Here is a 27463-nt window from a genome sequence, read left to right on the forward strand (position 1 = left end):
TTGTTACAGTACGATGCTCTAAATTGCCTGACGATATTACCATAAATGTGCCCAGTCTTGTCTTATTGTTAGAAGCTAGCTAATCAGCAGGTTTCGGCCTGGATAGTGCTTGGTTGGGCAACCACCGTGCATGTCAGGTTATTGTAGGCTGATGCCGGGCTATCCGATGTGGACAGCAGAGGACATTAATGCCACAATGTACTCATGTGCTGTATGTGTATGCTCCTACGTCTGTGCTTCCCGCGTTCACTCCCATTCACCACTGTAGTCATGATATACGGTTAAATAAACCGCACGGTATTGGAAGGTCCTCCAACCAGCAGATTTACCAATGCCCCATAAACGAAGTAAGAGGAGTTAAATTTTGATTTAAAGCTTTCGTGACTGCAGGGATTCATATTCTTGGTTCTTTCCGTAAAGTCACCACGTAGAAGGGAAACAATAAAATAATTAAAATATAAAACAATAAAATTCTCACGACGTTTCGACTGCAACACAAAGATGATTGCTTGTGTTGCAGTCGAAACGTCGTGAGAATTGTATTGTTTTATATTTTTATTATTTTATTGTTTCCCTTCTACGTGGTGACTTTACCGAAGGAACCAAGAATATGAAGTAAGAGTTTTATATGGAGTGCTCCTTCCAATAACTGGTGATCCTGCTGCATTTAACCAGCCTGACTGCTGATGGGAGCCAAAAGGTGGAAACCGGTCCGGTATTTGCTTGCTTAAATGTTGCTTGCTGATGATAAGACTCAAATATATTGTAAAAAAAATTTTTTATTGGTATTGGCCAAAAATTTGAATCCTGAATAAATGACCTGCCCACACAGTACTCAATTGGGATTATACACAGCGACATCGCCCCCTGCTCAAAGAATCGTGGATCAAACAAATGTAGTAATCATGCTTTGGCTTTTAATCTATCGCCATTCACGCCAGGTCTGCTCAGAACGCTTTAAATCACACCGTATCTCAACTCATTGATTGGAAAGAGGCACCCCCAGTGGCAGCTGTCCCTGTGGGCACACGAGGTAATTCGGCACCCGGCCTGCAAACGGACATGTGTGTGCCACTAAATGGCGATGATTACTGCTGTGAGTAATCTCAATTGATTTGTTAAAACAAAACTGTTCATATATATACACAGAACAAAGTTCTGCTCATATTTAATAATTTCATTTTCTTTAGCGTCATTCATGCAATTGCATTCAACAACGCTGCACATCAATTATCCAGTTCGGTACACAACGTATCAAAACAAAACCCCACTACTGAGGACAGTTTTTTAATACATAAATAACGAGAAAAAAGTGCATGTAACAAGAAAAGATAATCGCAGAATTTTTATTGTTTTATATAGATTTTATTATTTTATTGTTTCCCTTCAACGTGACTTTACCGAAAGAGCTAAGAATATAATATAAATTCATTCGGTCTCCATGCCCCAGACCACCACAACGCCAACATTTCGCCGGATTTTTGGAGAACCTTCACTGGAGTGGTGGTGGAGTGGCCCCCATGAGTTGTAAACACATTGCCTTATGAATTTTGTTAAACATTACACTGTTATACTATTTATTATACAAAATGCTATAAGCTATACTATTGACCGTCGTGTGAAAGGTACTAAGAGGCAGTGCCAGCGAATGGACTCTCTGCAAGCCATCCGGCTACCATGAGAGATTCGTTCATGAGGCTATCCACATAAACAAACACAGAGACAATTTCAACCGAGAAGATGGATTCCGACTTAGTAACCATTGGAAAGACGTTATAAACCATTTCGGTTCTTGATTGATTGTATTTTACGGTGACTTTCAGACCGCAGTCCATTTGCTGGCACTGCCTCTTAGTACCTTTCACACGACGGTCAATAGTATAGTTTATAGCATTTTGTATAATAATAAATAGGATAACAGTGTAATATTTAACATAATTCATAAGGCAATATATAGTACCGTAATTGTATAGTGAATATACAGCAGTGTGGTATACAGAAGGGTTAGTAGAATAATACATAGTGTAATACTACAAGTCTAATATTTTATAGTCTAAAGGGTTCACTCAAGCGCTGTCTTCCGGACAGTCCTGTTTCTTCACCTGAGGAAGGCTACTTGTGTTGTGGCCGAAACGTCGTGAAAATTTTATTCTGTTTATATTATTTTTATTATTTTATCTCCATTCTACGTGCCTTTACCGAAAGAACCCAGAAGTTGTGAACACTGAACAACATTTTAATCCACATTTAATTTGTCGTTCAAGTTCAAACTGAAACAGTAAAGTAGCTCTATTTACTTGTAGGTCCTCCTCTGAAGAAAAAAAACCGTGATAATTATTTTCAAAATTTTTGTTGTTTAAATTAATCTCAATTAATCTCAGTTGATCAACCTCATGCCCGCGTCACGTGACTGCGCTCGCCCTGCCGTCCCACTTACACTCAGTGCGCATGCGCGAGAAACACCCCCCCCCGCCCCCCCCATTTCCACCCCAACCCGCCCCCACTTCTGTTTTCTTTCCCAGTTCACATAAGCGGCCACCGCCACGCGAGTCGCGCGCCAATTGGCTCTAGACGCAGCACGTGATCGACGCCCTCCACACGGGGCGGTGCCGCGCTTTTGTGCGTGCTGGGAAATCTGCGCGTCCCGAGCCGCTCCAATTGCAGAGGCGAGGAGGAGGAGGAGGCTGAGGAGGCGGGAGACAACAAGAGGCGAGGAGGAGGAGGAGGCTGAGGCGGCTGAGGAGGCGGGAGACAACGAGAGGCGGGAGACAACAAGAGGCCGGACACCGGAGGAGGAGGCAGACACTGGAGGAGGAGACGGAGACCGAAGGAGGAGAGAGAGACAGTGATGAGAGGCGCGAACATGGCCGCGCCGCTGGCCCACTTCGACGAGGACTGGCAGGACTTTAACGAGTTCAAGCCGCCTCTCTCGGCCGCCTCCAAGCTCGACGATTCGCTCAACTCGAACGCGGCCAACGCCGCCGACGAGGACGACGACGACGGCGATGGTAGTGGTGGTCGCGATGCGTGTGGTGGTGGTGGTGGAGGAGGAGGAACCGGGGTGGTGAAGGTGGCCTGCTCAACCTCGGAAGAGCTGGGGGAGCTGGACAACTTCTCGGGAGACATGGGCTGCAGTTTCCAGTCGATGGAGGACCTGGTGAGCGGCTTCGAGGAGCAGCTCACCGCCTGCTTCAGGAACTTCAACGCCCCCACCGAGGCGCTGGCCCCGGTGCGAGCCCTGGGGGAGGCGGAGGGGCTCCGAGACGACGAGTGAGTGTGCTTTGCGCATCGTCACGATCATCGGCATCGTGACAAGTGGCAGCGACATCATCGGTAGCAGCAGCGGCATCATCGGTAGCAGCAGCATCAACATCGTTACCATCAGGAGCAACATTCAACATCAGTCACGGCATCATTGACGGTATCAAGAGCAAATTGAGCAGTAGCAGCGACAGCATCATCAGTCGCAGCAACATTGAACACAGTGTCATCTTCCGCAGTATCATCATCACCCTCAACAGCTGAAGTAGCATCAACGGTAGCTTAATTTGCAGTCGCAACAATATCAGTGGCAGCAGCAGCATCGGCAACACCCAGCATCAACATCCTCTCGCAGCAACATGGGATATCGCCATCAGCGGCGTAATCCGCATCATCACCATGGACATCATTGTAGACCGCATCCGCAACATTACACACAAGCAGAAACAACGGCAACATGAATCATCATTAGCCATCAGCAGTCACATTAAACCTCATTAGCAGCAACGCCACCAGCGGCGTCCGTATCGGCAGCATCATTCAGTTTTCAGTTTTATTTATTTTGGTATAGCCCTGTGAGCCATTCGGCTCTTGAATCGGGTGCAACCACAACAAACAAAAAAAACAAAAACACGAACAAGAAAACAATGAATAAGGAAGGGTAACAACATCGGGTTGAATGGCATCAGCATCATCGTAAACATGAGCAACATAAGTTTCAGAAACACATCAGTAGCGGCGTCATTATCATCATCAGAAGTACTTGTTGACAATAAACATCAGCAGCAATAGATTTAACAATACCAGTATAAATAAATAAATATCGCCATCATTAACAGCAGCAGATGACAGGTAAAGCCGTGCCCCGGACATCAGAGGCATCATTTGGCCCATTAAACATAATAAGAATCATTGATAACAGCATTAGTGTCATCGACGCCGACAAGTGAGCGAGGTGCAGCTAACAGCAGCTGCAATATTAAATATTATCACCATCATTCGCAGCATCCTTGACGAGTGCGTGGCGACGTCGATGATCAGGAACGTAATTGAACATAATCAACATGATTAGCATAATCAGCAGCATGAGCAGGATCGTCATCAACGGCAGCATTCATGATAATTTATTTAACTAGGTAAGATCTCGAGGCGACCAGTCTCATTTGACATCGGGTGCATTGAGATCAGCAGCAGCATCATCAGCAGCAGAAGGAAACTCGGTACCATTGATTGTACAGCATCATCATTAGAATCATTAGCAACAACACCCATGCGCAGCAACAGCAATGAATATCTGCATCAACATTAAGATAAGAATCGGTGAAAATAGTGTCGGCAGCATTCTTGAACATAATCACCGGCGGAATTGTCATTGCCGTCAGGGTTAACCATCGGCAGCAAAATCCTTATCCGTAGCAGCATGATCGTAATCGGCAACAATTGTGCCTGTATATATATTCTTGGTTCTTTCGGTAAAGTCACGTAGAAGGGAAACAATAAAATAATATTTTCTTGTTCTGGTTTTCACACCTGATGATGATTGCTTGTGTTGCAGTCGAAACGTCGTGAGAATTGTATTGTTTTTTATTTTATGTATTTTTAGTATTTTATTGTTTCCCTTCTACGTGACTTTACGGAAAGAACCAAGAATATGAATCCCTGCAGTCACGAAAGCTTTAAATCAAAATTGTGCCTGCATGAGTGTTGGCATTGTTAGCAGCCTGCATCGGTATCAGCATTCAGCATCATTATAATGATCAGTAACAGCATGATCATCGCCTATGGAAGTGTTATCGCAGCAGCAGTATCATGATTATCATCAAGTATTTTCATTTTTTATTTAAAGAACATTTTCTTGTTGTGGTTTTCACACCTGATGATGATTGCTTGTGTTGCAGTCTAAACGTCGTGAGAATTGTATTGTTTGATATTTTTATTATTTTATTGTTTCCCTTCTACGTGACTTTACCGAAAGAACCAAGAATACGTATTTTCATTATCATCAGCTGCAGAATCATCACCAAAAACTATTTTAATACTGTAATACGGGAATAAATCTTGTATCGTGCCGTAGCATGGAAATCCTTTACACGGGCCCTGTAATGTTACCATCAGCAGAAATATCGTGGTCATCACAAGCAGCAGCATTGTCATCAGACCTCAAGCCAATTACATTGCAATTACAATAGCAATTTTAACTGAAATTCCATATACAAATACATTGTTCTTTCAAGTCATTACAATTTGCACATTTACAATTGGGATTGAACTCGGGTCTGATTGCCAATCAAAATCACCATTCGAGGCATTGTCATCAACTGCATGAGGTGAAGTGGCAAGGGCCCCAACATCATTCTTCAACAGCAGCGGCATCATTTGCACCTTTTGCACAATTATCATGATCATCATGATTATCACCAGCAGCGTCAAACATTATCAGCATCACTAGCAGTATCACTAAAATTATCATCTTAGCATCATCACCATCATTATTATTCTAGCAGCATCATCATAATTATCAACCACAATTACTAAAAGGTCATTTTCAGCATCATCACAGAGGGAATATGGCACCAAGGTTGTGGGGGCCCATTCATCGTGGTGGTCATGCCATTATGACATGATGACCACCAGCTTAATGTTACTGGCCTTGACATTTCTAATTAAGGTGAAAGTCTTCTCCGAAGAACGTCTGCAGCACCACCAAGAAGCGTGTGGCATAAGTGAGCAGCAGCTTGCATATCATGGCCATGACAATATCAATAAAGGCGACTTGGTGTATTGCTTATGTAGGTAAACAAGGATGTGTGTATGAACACATGGGTGTGCAAAATATGTACAATGTTCTATTCCATATTTAAACAGTACAATTGAGGCCGTCCCACTAACAACACTAATTTGGGTATTATTGTCGTTATCGCAGTTGTGGGTATTAGGACTTGTAAAATCACCACGTAGACAGGACTTGCATTTGAATAAGTCCTGATTGACTGCCTAACAACCAAAGGAGATGATGGGGAAAAGACACGGGTGTGCAAGTGTGCTATTTACTGTCAAGTCTAACCGCCAAGCATACAAACGCGTTTCTTAGCTGCTTTTCAAATGCCTACGATCATCGTTACTACAGCAACGGAATACAAAGTCTGCTTCAGCAGAAAGGGAAACAACTCCGTTTGAAAAGTTAGATCACAAAATGGTGTATGCAATGGTGCATTGGTCTCAGATGACCATTAATGTTAAATTTGATCAGAGGCATGTGCAGTCGCATTGTGGATTGACCTGCATTTTTCACTCTAATGCACATTAAGTAGAGCGTTAGGCCCCATAGTATGCCAGCTAATGGTGTACTCCTTACACGCTACTGGATTCCAGCATATTGTCAACGATGTATTCATGCTACAGCACGCTGAGGTTGTCATACATTTGGATTGGACAAGTATGTATACACTACAGAATTCGAACAATTGGGGTGTTAGTCACCGTAAATCACGGAGATTGAATGCGGAAATCAGCTTGTGCGCATGCGCTAGATGGACATCGTGCGACCATGAGAGATGGCTACAGCTTGGGGAAGCCTTTAACCTGCAGTGGATTGATCATCGTTGATTATGAATCGATATGCACCTACCACCAACGTTTTAATTTACATGTTATATCTACTTTTTAAATATAAAAACAAATTGTGATCATTATATAATGTGTCAGATAAAACTGTGTATGCTTTAGGAGATGAAACTTCTCCTTAAATAAACATTAGCAAGGTGGCTAGGTGAACTCTGGTATGTCTTTGAAGTAACCCCCCCACCCACACAAAGTGTGTTATCCTTGAGGGTCAATCCCAGAATCCTGCGTGTCTGGAGATATTGAAGATAGCACTGCTTTCGCAAAGTTATCCATTGACACGGTGTAATGACACAGACCACCCTGAATCCATATTCAGCCAAACAAAAAGGGCCTTATCAACAGGCTACATTACCCAGCAGGTTCAGCTTCCATCAAAGTACATGATATATACATGCACATTTCATGTAATGCATGTGGATAGAGAATTTGACCATGTTAAGCACATTCTTATCCTGTATTTTTATATTACTAACAAAAAATCCCAATATTTACGTGAACGTAATAAACACCATCATCTCTTAACGAGGCTATAAAGGTTTTATTAAACAATAAGCATAATAAACAACTAAAACATCCACACCATCCCATTACATACATAATTGATTTGATTTCCATGCATTTATTATTTTTGCTAAATGTGTTCGTCACTTAGAATCATTGTTTTAAATATTTATGTAATGATTTTGTGGGAAACTAATGTGTACCGCAAATTGTATCGCCATTGTCCTTGAAAAAAATATTAAAGGTTTTTCATTTCCGTGGAGCTCAAAAATCAGGTCACAGATATTTTAGCCGCATTTTTTTCAATGAAATAAATTAATGGTGTCCGTCATACCCATTGCAATTACAGCACTGATGAGCCCCCAAAGCGAGTTCAGTCAAGTTAAAACATTTTCCAAGTCTTGGATGCAAATGCGAGGTAATTGCCCGTGGATCCCAGGCTATGCCGTGACGGATGTGGGGTCCTGTGTGACTAACTAGGTAAAATGTTTTTTTTTAACCAATTTGGAGCAAAATCAGCCTCGATATTTGTTTTATATGCTTTGGGTCTTTCGGTAAAGTCACGTAGTTAGGTTCCAAGAAAATAACAAATAACTACGACGTTTCGATCGCAACACCAGCGGTCGTCATCAGGAAAAGGGGGTTGGCCTCTAAAGGCAAACTGTTTATGTAGCGCCCAAGTGTCAGCAGCATGGGTGGGGCAGCTAATGTCAAAGGGCTGCCAGGTAAAAATTAACGTGTTAATGTAAGATCGGAGAGCGGCCTCCACGGCGAGCGCCCTGAGGTGGCTATGTTAATGTGAGAGATTAGCATGTTAATGTGAGAGATTAGCATGTTAATGTGAGAGATTAGCATGCTAATGTGAGATCGCAGAGCCGCCGCCACGTCGAGGTACGGCACGTGGAGGTGGCTATGTTGGTGTGAGAAATATAACCTGTTAATGTTAAATCGGAGAGCCGGAAATAACAATTAACATAGGAAGGTGGTAGGATGGGAACATCACAGCCAGTTATGACTTAAACTGGTTGATCACGTCCTTCCAATGATTGCTCAGTTTATGCCCATCTTCTCGGTTGAAATTGTGTCTGTGTGTATATATGGATGGCTTCATGAACAAATTTTTGTTGATAGCCAGTGGGCTGATCATCGACGGCCGAAGTATTGGCTCTACCATGTTTCAGATCTGCCTTATGTTCACGAACATGGTCCGAGACATGTCGCTTAGTTTCCCCAATGTAACTACTGCCGCAGACACAGCTTAGCTTGTAGACGCCAGGATATTGCATGTCAGGGATCACATCCTTCACAAATGGGATCAGATCACGAATTTTATGTGCTGTGTTAAATCGAACCTGGATCTTGTGTTTGCTCATGATTTTGGAAATATTTTTGGTGACCCCTGCTATGTATGGCAAGGTGATGGTTTTGATTGGATCTTCAGATGGTTCTTTCCCAACGGTTGGGATGTTATTTTCTTTGAACCTATCTACGTGACTTTACCGAAAGACCCAAAGAATATGAATTCCTGCAGTCACGAAAGCTTTAAGTCGATATTTTTTTTCTTTCAAATTTCCCAGCACATAATTTGTTCAGCTGCAGTGAATTGCCTGATTGGCAGTTTGATAGTATACCATACATTGCATGTCAAGAGCTTTGGACACTTGGTGTGGATGGAGTCGATCTGCTGTAGAAGGTCTTCGGGCTAGGTCCGATTTGCATTCTAAATCAGACCAATTTAAGCCGATATAATGTATGTCTAGAATAAATTACTCTTATAATGCTGAAGTACATTTTCTATTTAGTAAGATGTCATTATTTTGGTTGTTAATTTAAATATATGGATATTTGTTAAGTGCTATCTTAAACCAAAATCAGGTATTCGGTTTTTTGGAAATGTTACTTTCTTACCAATTACGGTATTATGCTGTATAAAGACTTTACGTATCAATAATTTTCATATCCACAGGCATAGACAATTCTGTTTCAGGAAATACGTAGAATTTAAAAGTGTCCTGATGATACATCAATTTAATGGCCCAGACACTTTCTTAAGCCTCTTAATGTACATATGATTGAGGGTGAAAAAACTGCAATGAGCACACACAAGGCTGCAGTGTCACTTAACATAGACCGCCACGCCAGTCCGTGCTTACACATCCCTGCTTGTTGCGTGAAGCCAATTAATTTTAAGCAAATTTATTTTTTAACTAGCTTTCACAGCTCTGTGGGATTGCCAGCCACTGCAATCTGCACGCACACGTGCTGGGCACACTGCTGCATTGCAGTATCTCAAATGCTCGCCTTTTTCAAACTGTGGCATTTCCCCATAGATGTCACAGCGCTGTGGTGTGCCGGGTTTCTTTGTAGCCTCGTGGCCATACATGCATTAGCATGCAACTGCTGCTATTCATGAGCATCACACCCAGTTTAAATGCGTTGCTGGTAACTTGCACATTTAGATTTTTAAAATAAATTACTTCATCAGTATATTAAGAGTTATGTCACCATTACTTTTGCATGATTTTAATGTTTTTCCATTACTTTCATGAAATAATAATGTAAATTAGAACTCGACAACAGTATAACCAGATTATGTATTTTTCTCATCTAAAAATCAAACTCCATCTTTTAGCTCTATAGGTGTTTGCAGTTGTAAATGTATGTGCACATTGTGTGTGCACATTGGGAGCCAAGGTGACGTTGTTATGGTACTGCGCTATGACCCCAGCTGCCTGAGTTAGTCCCAGTCACGGCTCACATCGGTGACGAGGCAACCTCGGCTTCCTCTATGTTGACTGACATGAATTAGTAGTACCTGCTGCAGTGTGTAAACAATCAGCAACTGGGGGAGACAATCTGTCGACATGATTGCCACCACACCACATCAAACCCTCACGCATTGTTCTAGCTGTAATATGTGCTTGCAGATGTCTTGTCCTTTTATTACAATTACAGCTACTTTATTAGGTGAAATTACAAAGACATCATGAATGCATTTTTTTTTAGAATTACACAATCACGACGTCAGGTCTGGGTGCCTGCGAGGAACATTTTCTCCAATAGTCTATTTAGGCTATGGGGGGATCTTTTATGTGCTTTTTTCTGTTGGAAGTGGCCGTTCTGATGACTTAGGCAGCTATTGTGCGGTGTGCTGTAATGCAGTTTATCGGAGCTGCACAGTAAGTGGGCATGCATAACAAGGTTAGGGGGATTGTTTAATCACGGTCCGGGAATTAAACCCTGCGTGAAGCTGATGGGTCACACTCATCTGCCCTGCTGCCATGCCAGCCGCAATCTGAAAGAGCAGGGACTTGCTTATACAGTGTAGTGTAATACCTCGGCAATTATAATATATGGGGTCATTAATTTTTGTCATTCGTTTTTTTTCAGAGAAGGGTGTGGGGGCAAGCTAGGATTGATTGACTGGTACTGCTGTGTAATGAATTAGTTTTTTAAGGCTTTTAATTCCTGGACTTTTAATTGTCATCTAAAAACATGCCTGATTGCTACATATGCTGGTCACATTTTCAAAGTGAATTTCCTGCATCAATGACATTGTCCCCATGAAGCGTATTTTTCAGTGAAGATCAGTGGTGTGTATTTGTGTGTGCTGGCAATGCAAATGCGATATGCATGTCAGGCCCTAGAGCCTTGCATGGCTGGCAGATTGTCAGCCTTGTCTGCAGTTGAAAATTACTCCAGCGTTTTGACATTGTGCTATTAATATGTAATAAAGCATACACGTAAACAATAATATGGACCAGACATAGTTACGTACTGTACATCGCTGCTAGAACAATGCTTTCCTGAATGCGTTATTGTTTTTACCTGGTGCGGGGACATGCTTTTACATATTTTCCAGAATGAATTGTTTTATGACACTCTTGGGCAGCTTTGCTTGTTCAGTATTATATAGCTCTAGACATATTATAGAGTGCAGCCCAAGGTGGCTGTGTGGCTTAGCGGTCACGGCACTCAGCCAGCGTGGATGATATCCAGGGTTCAAATCCACACAGCTGTTTGTGTTTAAAACCAGGTTTTCTTGTATAGAAAGTTGATGGTCTGAGCCTGGTCACCAATTATTGGATGGCATTATTTTAATATATGTAATGGTTTTCTAATTTCAATCACTTCCTGCATTTAGAATGAGATACAGCATACCGTTTTTGCAACTAACAATCTCATTTCGGAGCACAATGGAAGCCGTACAGCCAATGTGCAAAGGATAAAAAGGCCATTTTGAAGATTCTTTTTTGGAAGAGATTCTGTGGAACATCTCTCCCACAGCCTGTGTTCTGGCACACGGTTCACACTGCTCTGTGGGATTGAATTCTTTGTCTTGTGGCATGGCACGGATAGCACAATGGGAATACATTGGCATGAAGGACAAATATATCTTTTTAATGCAGCGACATTCATTGTTTTTGTTTTGAAAGATGCAGAACCAAGCAGTGAGACCTACACCTCATGACAGACAGATATTCGCAAAGCAGTGCAGCAAAAAGCATTGGCACAAGGTGTTCTTGTATTACCTAAATTGAACCCATAATGTGATGCTTTGTCAAGTGCCTAACATTTGCTATTTATTTACATGTTAAAAAGTGTCCATGAATCAGCATAGGCTTTCACTGACTGCTGGCAAAAACCATTAACTGATTAAAAGCATTTGTAAACACAGTCCATTTGGTCATTTGATCTACAGGCTGTGGGCACGGTTTTTATCTGCCTTCATCTTAACCATAATCTTAGTTCTTTCGGTAAAGTCACGTTGAAGGGAAACAATAAAATAATAAAATATATATAAAACAATAAAAATTATCACGTGACTTTACCGAAAGAACTAAGAATATGAATTACTGCAGTCACGAAAGCTTTAAATCAAAATTCATCTTAACCACTTGAAGAAAAACTATATTCAAACTGTAATGTGACTGTTTAAAATCAATACAAATCTAATTTTAAGTATTGTAGGGTGTATTTAGGATACGGTTAAACCTCTCCGAGATCTGTAGCGGCTATATTCATATATTCAGTATAGATGCCTTTGTTTTAATGGAGTGCTTTGTGCGTTGTTCACGGCGATGCAGGCTGTGGAACAAGGTGACGGACAACTACGGGAACGTCATGCCCGTGGACTGGAACAGCTCTCACACAAGGACACTTTATTTGCCAACTCTCAACCTCAACCAGAAGAAGGTGAAACGCTGAGGATCAACGATATACGGCCTCCCAATAATCTGGAACAGTAACGATTGCAAGCAATGTTTTATGTATGGAGTATTCAGCCGGCATCAATTTAGTTATGTTTTGCATTGATTGCACTTTTATTCCCCATGTTGCCACTTGTTTGGACATATATAGTGACACGGGGGGGAAATCTATCATAAAATGGGTTTTCTTTTGGATTGCTAGACCACATTAACGTTAAGCTTAATCCATATCAAAATAAGATGGTAGCTGACAATACGATGCCATCCTTTAAGACTGCACTGTTTGTGTCGAAGGCATATTGTAGACCAAGACATGTAATAATTATAAGAGTGAATACTTTTTATGTTGAACATAACTTCACCCTACAGTGATACATTTTCAAGTAATTACTTTTCTTATATCATTGTCAACCTATAATTCCAATCTGATTTAATTTGTAAGCAACACCACCATTTGAAATATATTTTTTTCTCTTTCCTGCCCTAATTTAATTTCTGCTATTTGTATCATGTCCTACAACAATGCTTCCGTTGATAAATATTGCAGTTTCCTTTTCATCCTTTTCACAAGAGGAGGGGGGAAGCACACTTCCCACACACTGAGAGATTGTCACATGACAGTCCACCCGATAGTTTCAATTTAACTGACAAACCAAAATGTTGTTCGTTTTTTGTGTGCAGTTATTAGTGTAGACCATCATCTCATTGAACTTGAGATCCCAGTTCAATCACATGCAACTAAAACCATGATCCAAACTTAGAATCTCAACAGTTCAAACTCAGCACTGACCTGTGAGCTCTCTGGGTTAGGTTACACGATTCCCAATCACTATTGCAATCTAAAACCTATTTTATATATATAAACTTAATTCACATGAACACCAAAACCAACATTTCAGACCACTGCCCTGCCTGTTTTTATATTATTTTGGCACCTCCACCGTCTTGTCTCATACGCCCTGATTAGAGCCTAGCGCGTATGAAACTGCGTTGCCCGCACCAACCGGATACTGTCGCGTGATTGGTGTAGCAGCTGGGGAGCAATGAAGTTGCCCCCAAAGTGAGTAGCGTTACGATGTGTAGCCTCGTTTGATTGGGGGGGAGGGGGGGTGGATGCTGCTGTCCTGCAGGTAAAATGTCTAGGAGGTGACAGATGACGGATTAAAAGCTTTTTGGCACGGCTGTTACAACTGCACATTTGTGATGAGTGCCTGCATTTCCTGAGCAGTCATTAAATTGATAGCCCTTAACGCTCTTCACGGGTCACAAGTGATGCGAGGGGCTCTGTTTACACAACCAAGAGCACTTGTATTGCAAAGGGGGAAAAAAGCGGTTAAGCTATTGCTCCTTGGCTACCAATACAGTATATGGTTCAATATGTAAATGTTATTTTTTTTCCCAGCACAAGTTTAAAAAAACCTATTTGCATTTAATGTAGATCTAATTATTCATATTAATGAGCATTGCACACATTTTTGCATTTTTCTGTAACTTGAAAATAAGTATTTTATTTTTTTGGCTTCTACAGCGTCCAACATTATTATTATTTTATTTTTTATGATTTGTGCCAAGAAAGCGAGATAGGAAATATAATTTCAAAGTGGGCTGCCACTTCACTTATGTCGATACGATCACCGAAACTTGATGCGAGTAAGAGTTGACATTCTGAAAGCGATAATCCAACATGAAGGCATTGTACATTGTCATTGCCAGAATACAGAAGCTTGATGCCGCACTGCTCAAGAGATTCACTTGTGATTTTCTGTCTGATTAGTTACCGCACATCTCGCCTTTCAATCCAGTAATGTGAAGCAAAATACAAAGTGTCCATCTGCTTCAATAGTGTGGATCTTAGCACTAGTATTTCTCAACTTATGACTTGAGAAAATAATTGTCAGTTACACACCAGGATGCCACATGTGATGTCAGTTGGAAAGGAGGTGTTTGCGGTGTTGGAGACCCTCTGGAAATCCTTTTTAAGAGTTTAACTTTTGATTTAAAGCTTTCGTGACTGCAGTAATTCATATTCTTAGTTTTTTCGGTAAAGTCACGTTGAAGGGAAACAACAAAATAATAAAATATATATAAAACAATAAAAAATTCTCACGACGTTTCGACCATTTGAGTTATGGTCGAACCGTCGTGAGAATTTTTTATTGTTTTATATATATTTTATTATTTTGTTGTTTCCCTTCAACGTGACTTTACCGAAAAAACTAAGAATAAGAGTTTAACTTGTTTCACTTGCAAATTGGATATTTCGCTGGGGGATCTTAAGTAAACTTTGCCTCGTGGTTAACACCATTCAACATGGTCATGCATGCGTTCTGACACGCAAGCCGCATGCTGGAGGAAGATAATCTGCGCATGATGGTTTTTCTCCTGTGACCCCAAGGAAGAGCATGCGGTGACTGCAGCCCATTAGAGCAGTGCGCTGTCTGCATGAGCAAACTATGGGCTAATGGGAAAAGAAAGCACAACTCAGTAATTAGTTCAGTGCCCGCATGCATGGTCATAATATATGGAACAAAAATATTGGATTTGCAGCAGTGGCACATGGCTAATTCATAAGTACGTGCTAATGTGAGCTTGTTATTGTTTTCATTTTAAATGCACAAGGCCCTCCTTTATATTCACTCTGTACAATTTACAAGCCGTGTAAATCAATTGTTGGCTTTACTGTAAAGAGTTGGTCAATAGCACGAAGATGCTACATTTAACGAAGAGCGTGGGTGCCGTCCCGCCTAGGTTCTTTCACGCGGTCGCCTCTCATCCAACACGTCTGTTCATTCCAGTGCCGCCATTCGAAGGGCTAAACATGCTTTTAAACGACACCGTGCATTTTACAGCATTGCATTTCGGTGTTTCAAAGGTCGTTCGCGTAAACTCTGACTCATAAGGGGCCATACACGTTTCAAACAAGCATTGACGATTACAACATCCATGCTGAATGCAGGGTATGTGAGTAACGCTGTGTTCCTTGTCCAACAGGGATTGCCTTCACACTTGCAGTGGGTTTTTCCCCTTAACATTGGTCTATTTATGGCTTTTGCTTTGAAACCTTGGCCTGTTGAAATTTACCAGTCAAATGGCTCTGGATAGGCAATTATCTTTCGGTGCAGGCTCACTTAGCTTTAATGTTATTCATTGTTCGCAGCTTCGGCTCGTTGTTTGCTTTGTCGTCGTAAATATGTAGAGCATCTGATTGTGTGAATATTTAACGTTCTGCAAGTCGTCTTGTGTTGCCGGGCTATGGTTCCTGCTGTGCGGATTAATTCGTGCAGACGAGGCTGCCGCTGTTATTGTGCACACTGTATACCAAGCGGGAAAGCGAACCACATGGAAAAATGTATAACTCGCAACGTGAAAATTTTTAAACATTCACGAAAATCCACATTCCTTTCATTTGCCAATGTTACGTTGTACATTTGTTTAGAAACACATCTGCTTGTACAATATGTTGATTCTATAATGTAATTTTAACACATTGTCTCACAATAAGATGGCTATAGCTCTAGACACCGTTTAATTATTGTAAAACTCGCAAATAATTATTGCCTGAACCTGGTTTGTAGGTTGGTTGAATAAAAAACAACCTCCTGCTGTTCAGAAAATTTAAAATAACAAATATAATGGCAGCAGTGATTTAGATGCTTAGGTATACTCTCTCAGCCACGCCCTTCGCGGCTATACTCACAAATACATTGTCTATAATTCCTTGAGAATACAGAATGAATGCCTTAAACTCAGTCAATGTGGAAGTTTTAATTTAACTTACCCTGACCTTTTCTTAAATCTCCCACTTCACCTCTGTCTACCCAGCAGTATAAATACGTGTACCACAGCGAGTTAATTGGCAGATCGCGTATAGGGGGGTGAAGTGTGGGTACTGCCACCTCTTCCCAGACTTCTAATCAGTGGGCAGGAGTAGACTAAAATACCCTAGAGAAGGGCTCCCTTTAGCAGAATCCCTTCTATCAGCAATGACTTGAGCATTTCTTTACACCATTGCACCTTCATTCTTTTTACTCATTTAACAGTTGGGAAAGACAGCACTTCCGAGTTTCATAAAGATTATGAGTAGGCTGTTTTGTTGGACTGGACTGGCTGTCTCGGCGGTGGTGTGACCCTCCACGGCGACATCTGCTCGCAGGAGAAGGAGGGTGTTAACCTGGATCTCTCCGACGACGAGGAGCTACGCGATCAGTTGGACATGCACTCCATCATCGTGTCCTGCATGCAGCCAGAGGAGCCGCTCTTCACCGCCGAGCAGGTATAGCCGCTCTCCGTGGGCGCAAACAACTCCATCGAGCCGTCGCTGTGGACGTTGGCAACCACGTGCTTGGGTCAAACCTGCTGTGGCAATATGTAAACTACCTTTCCAGGTATGCAGGAGGACGTGGGTTCAATCCCAACCCTGACGGCCGTATATTTGGAGTTTACATGTTTTATCCGTGGTCGTGTGGATTTTTTCTTTGGGTCCGTTTTTTCCTCTACATTTAGAAACACGTGTTTAGAGTATTTGGCTGCTATAAATTTCCACATGATAAGCTACCTCATTGGGCTATCATTTGTGTCCAAGTCGCTTCTGACTAAGAGCTATATAGCTCAGTAGGCCTTACCTGGTAAAATAAAAAATTGCCTAGTTTCAATACAAGTGAAACCTACAGTTCTCTGATGTGTGTCCAGGTTGTGCCAGGTATTAATTAACTGGATGTCCAATGTTTCGCTGCCCGCGCTGGGAGCATCAGCGACTGAAGCATGTCGGTTGAAACGTCAGATATCTTTCAGAATATTGCACGGCACATCCACATCTCCGATTAGCATACTTGGCTATGTACGTTGAGAATGAAGATCTACATGCATACATCCAGAAAGCACATTGGAGAGCTATATAGCATAACAGCGTACACATACCTCGTAATCTAAGGTTCAGTTAATATTTACCCTCGTGTCGTGTATATGAACTCAAGATGTAGATTGCATAAGAGCCGTGTTTTGTTAATTATTTAAAGGGAACGTTTTAGCCATATTTACTGTGGTGATCCATTATGTTTTTGAAGGTTTTGTGTATAATTTACTGTGCATAGTTATACAGTTGTCTTGGACAGTCTTGAAATGCCCCTCTATTTAGACACATAAATAACAATTGTTGGGAATACGCATTTGCATGCATGCAAGCGTATAGGTCTGTGACACCTATCACTGATCAAGGCCTAACACTATACTAACAAAGTATGTATTTTGCAATTTCAAAAGTTACATTCCATTTTAAACTGTAATACGACGTGTGGAAGATGTCTAAAACACATTAATGTTTTTGTCGTGTTAACTAAGATTATTTTATTATCTTCACAGTGAATTGAATTAGTTGGATTTGTGCAAGGTTCAATTGTGCATAGATTTAACCATTTTGTATTTTTTTATATATATATTTCCTTTATATTTATGTTCGGCATCTTATTAGGCAATTATGTTTAGCTGCACATCTAAAAAAATATCGTTTGAGCTGGTACATTATTTTTCTGATTAAGTGTCCCTTAGTTGCATGGACTTTACCCGCTTTAAATGCTTACAGCAACATGAGATAAACGACGCTTAGTTTGGCTCTTTTATCACACACTGCCATAATTAGGGCACGGTGGATGGAATTCAATGACAGTCGGTTCAAGCGATGTATTCTTGTGTGCCCACATTCGATTGCATTGATTGAGTTTGTGGCTGGGTCACGTCAAGTTCCCCTGTACACTAGGGCTTTGTGCTTGAACATGGGCTCATAAGATGAGGCTTTGTTTACCAAGGGCTATCAAATTGTAGGGTATTTTCTGACATGCATGCTGTGCACTGTGATTCACATATGTTGATGTGTGACGGATGGTTGCCAGCTGCTTGCATGTATCGTGTACAGTGGTGTTCAACTAAGGTGGCCTGAGAGAGTAGAAAAAGCATGGTTTGTGCTTCGCGGGCAGGCAATGGTTAGTGTTGTGATGTAGGAAGCCATGCCTAAGTGATTTCTTGTGTATTGACTAAACATGCACTGCACATGAGAGGTTAGATCGATAGACACTCTGCCATATGGCAGTGGGTGTTTGGGTTACGGTGAGGTTTCCATGGGTGAGCTCAATTGAGTAAAATTGGGGCTGAGCATCGTCCGGCAGAAGTAATTTGTCATGGACTGAGTTTTGTTGGAGTTTGTGTGGCCCTTTGTCCCAGAACTGGATCCGAATTGCAACCCAATGCAATTGCAAACTGTGAATGGGATTTCATGAAAAAGAGTTTTAAGACTGAGTGAGATTCTTGTGAATGAACAAGGAGTATTATTGTTCATCATTACTATGGCTGCGAATCCAGTAGTATAAATTCAAGTGGCTAATGTGAAGCAAGTTTTCTGTATATATATGAATATATAGCATTTGGTCACAAATGATTTAAAGATTGCTGTTGAACATAAGAAAAAATACATGAAGACGTATTTTTCAAGATAACTCATGAAGCGTAGGCAACTGACTAGAAACATTTAGATTTGCAGATACTCAATAAAAGAACATGCTCTTTTATTTGAATCTTATGGCGGGACTCCGGGGTCCCGAATAAACGCAAGTCAAAATCGTAATTTATTTTTAGCGACTCCGTCCCACCGTGCACAAACGCCGCGACCCACCTGGCGCGGATCATTCTGTTGTCGTGGCGTGCAGAAGAAACAAAACTTTGAAACTTCGATTAGCGCATCGTGTAGAGCTCGCCGAGAGGAATAGATCGTCGTGTCGTTCGCCTTTAACAGACATAAAATGACGTCGCAACGCAGTTCATGCGAGAGCCGGCGGCTTATGGGACCCCGGGGTCCCGCCATAAGGTAAATTTGTTGAAAATGTTATAACAGCTGTTGCTTGTGGCCCTTGTGATTGCTTCAGCCCTGGACTCTCCTGTCTTGTCTGACAAGTTCTGCACAGAACATCATCATTCATGCAGATGTACATCATGTGTCCGTTTGCCCTGTGCCGCGATTTTATTTGGAGCGCACTCGGGTACGGAGGACTTGTTAACGCTTGGTCACGTGTGTAAGTCATTATCCTCCCCATTCAAATCCTTTACCAAGTGGGTGCACATCCGTGACCTATATTCACTGCCTGTGCCTTTTGCAGTCTTTTTTTCATGGGAGCAGCAGCAATACTGATTAAATGTTAAAGGGGGGCACCCCAGGAGCAAGGCTCCACTCCTGCTTATAAAATTGAATTTCATCAGCTCACCAAGAGTTGGAGTCCAGATGTGGCGCCCCCCCCCCCAACCCTTCCAGAGGGCTTTAAGAGAATAATACCAAAAATGACGGTTTTGTAAATCTTGCTGTCTCAAATGATGTTGCCATACAAACGCTATGAATTAACATTTCCTAGTCTGTTCAAATGTACATACTAATGACTTAAATGCATTTATTAGGTGATGTTAAGTGAATGTAAATATCCGAGTTTCCATGGTTTCCAGCATTTTTTGCTGCTGCGGTGAAATGTTAATGAGAAGCCAGATGAATTGAGAATTGAGAAGCCAGATTAAATGAGAAGCCAGATGAATTGCTGCGTTCGCTTCAGCAGCAGCAAGCGTGTCATTGGCGAGAATGCCCCAATACCCATAAGAGCATACATTTAATTACAAGTTCTTCTTAATGAACTACGAACTGATTTTAATATTGAAAACGTAAGCAGGGGCTATGATTACTCCAGTGTATTACCACTGGGAGCTATCACAAGAGGGGCTTGTTTTAGATTTTCCACTCGACTTTAAATGGCAACGTTCTTGCATGAGACAGGGCCATTACCACACTTTGCAAGCGATATGTGCAAATGTGAAATTCACCCTCCTTTTCTGCTAAGCTGCAGCTCATGCTTGACAATGTGGACACCAATGGCTGTACGGTGGCAAATCCATTTCTACTTTAGTCATCGCTGAGCACCTAGTGGTGTGCCAATGACAACAGCTGTTGCCTGACGAAATCCCCCCCCCCCCCATGCTACATGTGTCTTGCATACGATGATGGCTCACTTGCCTATGAATGTGCCAGAAAATGGGCCTGTTGTGGAGTGGGGATAAAAGCTTAAGCAAATAAACCCTTTTTAACTCTTGCAAATAACATATGGTTGCTTGTCTGGTAATGAAATGAATGCACGAGACAAATAACCTAATAATTATTATTTAACGTCGCGTCATTTAGGCTTTTATCGTTTCTAAATGTGTTTACGGGATGGGTTGATGTGATGCATAAGTAAGACACAAAAGGGCTAAAATCCCTCGTGGTATCAATTGTGCCAACATTTATTTTGCAATTCTATTACCGTGAATCACCCATATGCTTACGTATTGCCGAATCTACACACGGAGAGCATTCAAATGTTAAACAGGCAAACATGATGTGTGCTTGGGTGACAGTCTTTACTTACCCTCCACCCCAATTTTAGTGATGCGCTGCGGTACATTTATTTTCACAGATCGCCAGGTAGCCTGGGATGATGGAATAACTTGCATACCTTAGCCTGCTAGTGAAGGACTCGAGCCATATGAAGAATAATTCATCTGTTTGGGGGCTCACTTTTTGTTGACAAACCTACTAGACTCACCAAGTTTGTATAATTTGTAGCAACCGGCGTGCTCCATTTTGAGTAGGGGTGGAACGTTGCCATCTGTTCGTGGATTAATCGTGCTTTTTAAAGATAAAGGGTCGCATTCATAGGGCGCTTAAATGCTGTGGCATTTCGATGGTTCTTACAAAACACAGAAACCACGGAAAGTACATGGACGGCCATGACAGGGATAAAAAAAAGGGGAAAAGATCGAGGGGAAATAGATATAATAGACGTGAAACAACAACAAATGAAGGACATTACAAGGAGGGGCAGTTGATGACACACATGTACATACCAGGGCACGAAACCAGCCAACGACCCGAGTATCAGTAAAGAGTCCGAGGAAAGGTCCAGCAACGCCACAAAACAGAGGAACCAGCCTGTCTCACCATCTAGACACCCCACACAATCACCACCATCCATCCTCACGAACCACCAACCCACGTGTTTGGGGAATGGAGTAGCAGCAAGGCCCCGGTCTCTTGTGACACTGTGACCGGCCCACGTACACTTTGACAGCACTCCAATTATGGTGGATTTCGTTCAACGCGCGCCGTCTTCTGTGGCAGGTGATTGAGGAGCTGGAGGAGATGATGCAGGAGTCACCAGACCCAGAGCCAGAGGGTGTGCTTACACCAGGCCAGTCCGACCGCCTCTCACTGCTCTCCCTGGAGGTGGCAGCTCTCAAGCAGTCTCCCGTGTCTGATAAGGGTGCGCCGGCTGACGGTGAGTTTTAACCAGTGGCTCACTCGACCCCATCGTTCGTTCTTTATTTCCAGATACACAGTTTATATAGCACTGGGTTGTAGTGTATCGGTCGGTGCTTGGGATGCTAAGGCATAGTACTATATATATTAAGCTCCACTTCTATCGCATGTACTGTACCAGCTGTAATAAGTTTCTGCTCATACATTGTTTTCACAACTGATTCACATTGTGATGGACTTCAGCTGTTGTCGAGCCGTGTCATGAATATGCTCACTAAGTGTGCTTTGGAAGCACGTGTTCAATAGAGCATTGGCACATTTATGCAGAACTCAACCATTTATCAGTCGTAACATCACCATGACTTAAGACAGTCCTTTTTTTCTTCATACATCTTGTGCCTGCGGAGTACTAACATATGCCCATTGACCATTGACAGCGCTTAAGGGCCTGTCCGTGGCCCGGCTCATGGAGATGCTGGAGGACATGGAGACAGCGGTTCGCACGTTTTCTGAGGAACTCATCCAGCAGCTTGCACTGAGGGACGAGCTCGAGTTCGAGAAGGAGGTGAAGAATAGCTTCATCGCCGCCCTGGTGGAGGTGCAGAACAAGCAGAAGGAGTTCCGAGACATCATGAAGAAGAAGAGGAGAAGCAATGGTGCCTCGCCAAGCCACCGCCGTGACAAGGGGACCATTGCGCCTGGCACAGTGAGCTTTTTTACTAACTCTAACTTTTTATTTTACCAGGTAAGGCCCACTGAGCTATATAGCTCTTTCTCAGAAGCGACCTGGCCACATCATACCCAACAGAAGCGGCTTATCACGTGGAAATTTATAATAGTCAAATACTCTTAAGCGCGTGTTTCTAAATGTGGAGGGAAAACTGGAGGACTCGGAGAAAAATCCACACGATCACGGGGAGAACGTGCAAACTCCAAATATACGGGTGTCGAGGTCGGGATTGAACCCATGACTTCCTTCCTGTATACCAGGCAAGGTAGTTAACATCTCGCTATCGTGGCACCCATGCTACAGTAGGGCGAGTTGGATAATTAAAGTGATCAATTGCTCTACCAATTAATTGGATAGGACCAAAATAGTTGGAAAATTACTCACCTTTTTTTTCCCCACGTGTGTCCTGCTGGATGGGAGGTGATGGGCTGGGCTTGGTAATGTCGGGGATTTCCTACTTGTGGAGGAGGCAGGGTGTTGTGGTGGCTGCCACTTTTAAAGGGCCCAAGTAATTGGTCGCAAAAACATGAGTAGATTAAATTTTGATTTAAAGCTTTCGTGACTGCAGTGATTCATATTCTTGGTTCTTTCGGTAAAGTCACGTTGAAGGGAAACAATAAAATAATAAAATATATATAAAACAATAACATTCTCACGACGTTTCGACTGCAACACAAGCAGTTATCATCAGGTGTGAAAACCAACGGCAAGAACATTTGAAAGAAGTGGCGGTTTTTATTTATTTGTTTTCAAACGTTAGTACCACAGATAGCGATTTGACAGTTTGTTTAGATGGACGAGTCCATCTATGTTCGGAAAAGAGGAGGGGGGAGACGAAAAATTAATGTATGCTGTCTGAAAGCCACCGTAAGCGTGAACAATCAATTAAGACCCGAAATGGTTTATCAAATCCTTCCAATGATTGCTAAGCCAGAATCCATCTTCTCGGTTGAAATTGTCTCCGTGTTTGTATATGTGGATAGCCTCATGAACAAATCTCTCATAGTAGAGATTCGTTCATGAGGCTATCCACATCTCATGGTAGAGATTCGTTCATGAGGCTATCCACATATACAAACACAGAGACAATTTCAACCGAGAAGATGGATTCTGGCTTAGCAATCATTGGAAGGATTTGATAAACCATTTCGGGTCTTAATTGATTGTTCACGCTTACGGTGGCTTTCAGACAGCATACATTAATTTTTCGTCTCCCCGCTCCTCTTTTCCGAACATAGATGGACTCGTCCATCTAACCAACTGTCAGATCGCTATACGTGGTGCTAACGCTTGAAAATAAATAAATAAAAACCGCCACTTCATTCAGATGTTCTTGCCGTTGGTTTTCACACCTGATGATGACTGCTTGTGTTGCAGTCGAAACGTGAGAATTTTATTGTTTTATATATATTTTATTATTTTATTGTTTCCTTTCAACTTGACTTTACCGAAAGAACCAAGAATATGAGTAGATTACTTATCATCCCAGCTTAAGCTCCCTGCCGATCTCCAGAAATAACCACTGCCAAAACTAAATTCAGGGACCAGCTCTATAGCAGTATTACTAACTTGTGTACACACACACATACCTCAGCCAATTCTGAGGCTCTTGCAATGATGGAGCAGAATGCATTTCGATTAGAAACAATTTTTCCAGATCAAAAATATTCCCTTCCAGTACCCATGTATTGTTTTCAAAGATTTATTTCAGTGATGCAGGAATATTGTTTGCAGGCAGTTTTAAAGTACATCTCAGTTGGCCATCGACCACATAAAATGAAATTGCAGGCCATATCCATCCTGTTGGCAGTAAGTTCCCCATCCTTGCTCCATAGCAATGGTTTATATATTTCCTTTGGACAGCTTTTCCATGTTAGTCAGTAGTTCCATTCAGAATTTAATGAGGTAATTTATTTAGTGCATCTGTTGAATGGTGATAATGGAAATCTGATGTCTGGTAGTTTGTGGATTGAAGTGCAAGAAAGCTGTCTCCGGAGTGTAGCTGTTTGTCCATTAATGCCACTCAAAGCTCCTTGCCCATGTGTTGTAGCTCGCTCTTATGAATTGTATCACTGGTGCTTAAATGTATTACATTTACAGCCCTTTGTCAATTCGCTGCTAGATGAAGGACTGCCTGATACTATATTGGTCATAAGGTTTGTTAAACAATACTTCACCACGCTTTTCAGTACAGGTTGGTGAAATGAAAGCCTGGGACCAGTTCTAATATCCCTTGCTACTCATGTTACTGTGATTGGAAAAGGAACTCAGGTTTGCTAGTTTCACAGTGCGGTCCGCTACCTGCTGCGCCACCACTCAACCCCAATCTGTACTATGAACACACCATAAAACAAATGGTCTCATATTGTTTTGGTTGGGCTTCCTACAAAATGGTGCACAATTATGGCAGAACATCAATATAGCATTACCTTGTGCTGCACTCTGAAACCACTTACTGTACAAAGCTGTGTCAAAGGCACAATGCACAATTATGGTTTTGCTTGCAGGTACTAATATAAATGTATTTTCACTGGCTGGCCTACAAGGTCATAATTGTAAACTATAGAACACAGGTGGATTGCCTACAGTGCTTTAATTTTTGATGAAAGGTAAATCATGAAAAAACAAACCACCATGCCATCCTCGATGCATCCTGTTTGCAGTGTTCTTGATGATGCTTATACATTTTTGAGCTGCACGCATGCTTCATTGGACATAATAGTATGTTTTGTGCTGTGCTCGAGCTTGTAATTATTTATTTTGTAATTATTGAACGTTAATTACAAAGGTTCAGCAGGCCCTTTTAAAAGTGTGCTATGCTAATTGTAACCTTTGTTGAATTGGCCATTATCGTGCGCACTATAAAATTTAAATAAAAAAAAAACACTTGGGTCGTGAAAGAATAATGCGTTTCTCTAACTGCCATTTTAGTATTTATAGACAACATACAACACGTATTTTTCCAATAATTGTGTAAAAGAGTACATTTTGTTTTGTTTAAAATAATAATGGATGACCTTGTAGAAACCAATTGAAATTGCACTCTCTTGCTGTAAAAAATACCATCATGCCGGGCCTTGTACTTTGTCAAACCTAACTTGTATCAAGATTTTGATTTAAAGCTTTCGTGACTGCGGGGATTTATATCATTGGTTCTTTCGGTAAAGTCCCTTCTACGTGACTTTACCGAAAGAACCAAGAATATTTGTATCAAGATAGCAAAGGCAATGTGATTAAGCTGTGAATGCTCTCACTGTGCGGTTTCCTTGTGTGTGTCATGGCAACAGTACTTGACGACCGTGATTCCGTATGAAGACAAGGAAGAGCCACCATCTGTCCAGCAGCTGCAGGTCCTCATTAAGAGTAAGGCATGGATGGGTGGAGGTGGCCAATTCCCCTTTTCCACTAGCACAGCCGGGCTGAGCCAGTTCTGGGCCCGCATGGTACAGGTGGTTTTCCCGCTGAATATTTTCTGTGCTATGCCGAGCCGAATCAAAACCAAATTGTGGTAATCTGAATCTGGTTCGGTGGGGCCAAGCAGGGCAAGGTGCGAAGCTAATCATGTTCATTGCACATGACGGTGGTCAGTAAACATCAATTTAAAACCTTTTTGATGTAGTTCTTTTTCAAAAGCAACCTGGCCACAAATGATAGCTCAACGAAATGGCTTATCATGTGTAAATTTACATACAGTGAAGGAAAAAAAGTATTTGATCCCCTGCTGATTTTGTAGGTTTGCCCACTGACAAAGAAATGATCAGTCTATACTTTTAATGGTAGGTTTATTTGAACAGTGAGAGACAGAATAACAACAAGAAAATGCAGAAAAACGCATGTCAAAAATGTTATAAATTGATTTGCATTTTAATGAGAGAAATAAATATTTGACCCCCTCTCAATCAGAAAGATTTCTGGCTCCCAGATGTCTTTTATACAGGTAACAAGCTGAGATTAGGAGCACACTCTTAAAGGGAGTGCTTATAATCTCAGCTTGTTACCTGTATAATAGACACCTGTCCACAGAAGCAATCAATCAATCAGATTCCAAACTCTCCACCATGGCCAAGACCAAAGAGCTCTCCAAGGATGTCAGGGACAAGATTGTAGACCTACACAAGGCTGGAATGGGCTATAAGACCATTGCCAAGCAGCTTGGTGAGAAGGTGACAACAGTTGGTGCAATTATTCGCAAATGGAAGAAACACAAAAGAACTGTCAATCTCCCTCGGCTTGGGGCTCCATGCAAGACCTCACCTCGTGGAGTTGCAATGATCATGAGAACAGTGAGGAATCAGCCCAGAACTACACGCGAGGATCTTGTCAATGATCTCAAGGCAGCTGGGACCATAGTCACCAAGAAAACAATTGGTAACACACTACGCCGTGAAGGACTGAAATCTTGCAGTGCCCACAAGGTCCCCCTGCTCAAGAAAGCACATGTACATGCCCGTCTGAAGTTTGCCAATGAACATCTGAATGATTCTGAAGACAACTGGGTGAAAATGTTGTGGTCAGATGAGACCTAAATGGAGCTGTTTGGTATCAACTCAACTCGCTGTGTTTGGAGGAGGAGGAATGCTGCCTATGACCCCAAGAACTGTCTCTCACTGTTCCCATCCCCACCGTCAGACCTTAATCCCATCCCCACCGTCAAACATGGAGGTGGAAACATGCTTTGGGGGTGTTTTTCTGCTAAGGGGAAAGGACAACTTCACTGCATCAAAGGGACGATGGACAGGGCCATGTACCGTCAAATCTTTGGTGAGAACCTCCTTCCCTCAGCCAGGGCATTGAAAAATGGGTTGTGGATGAGTGTTC

The 27463-nt window shown here is 42.0% G+C and overlaps 1 protein-coding gene across 3 annotated transcripts in view; it reads left to right on the forward strand.

The window, feature by feature from the left end:
* Positions 1–2595: 2595 nt before the first annotated feature.
* Positions 2596–27463, forward strand: part of LOC116943153 (fasciculation and elongation protein zeta-2-like) — a 33607-nt gene continuing 8739 nt past the window's right edge. For 2 of the 3 annotated variants that reach the window (XM_032955739.2, XM_032955738.2), the window contains exons 1-6: positions 2597–3270; positions 12474–12582; positions 16750–16869; positions 21778–21934; positions 22353–22621; positions 25933–26008. In XM_032955739.2, the coding sequence (XP_032811630.2) occupies positions 2849–3270; positions 12474–12582; positions 16750–16869; positions 21778–21934; positions 22353–22621; positions 25933–26008 (1153 nt within the window). In that variant the 5' untranslated portion in view covers positions 2597–2848. Of the gene's footprint in view, positions 3271–12473; positions 12583–16749; positions 16870–21777; positions 21935–22352; positions 22622–25932; positions 26009–27463 lie in introns of all 3 variants that reach the window. The other variant, XM_032955740.2, reaches the window with a different exon arrangement.

Source organism: Petromyzon marinus, chromosome 17 (genome assembly GCF_048934315.1).
Source record: "Petromyzon marinus isolate PM22_M1 ecotype Great Lakes invasive population chromosome 17, UKy_Petmar_22M1.pri1.0, whole genome shotgun sequence".
Classification (NCBI taxonomy): Eukaryota; Metazoa; Chordata; class Hyperoartia; order Petromyzontiformes; family Petromyzontidae; genus Petromyzon; species Petromyzon marinus.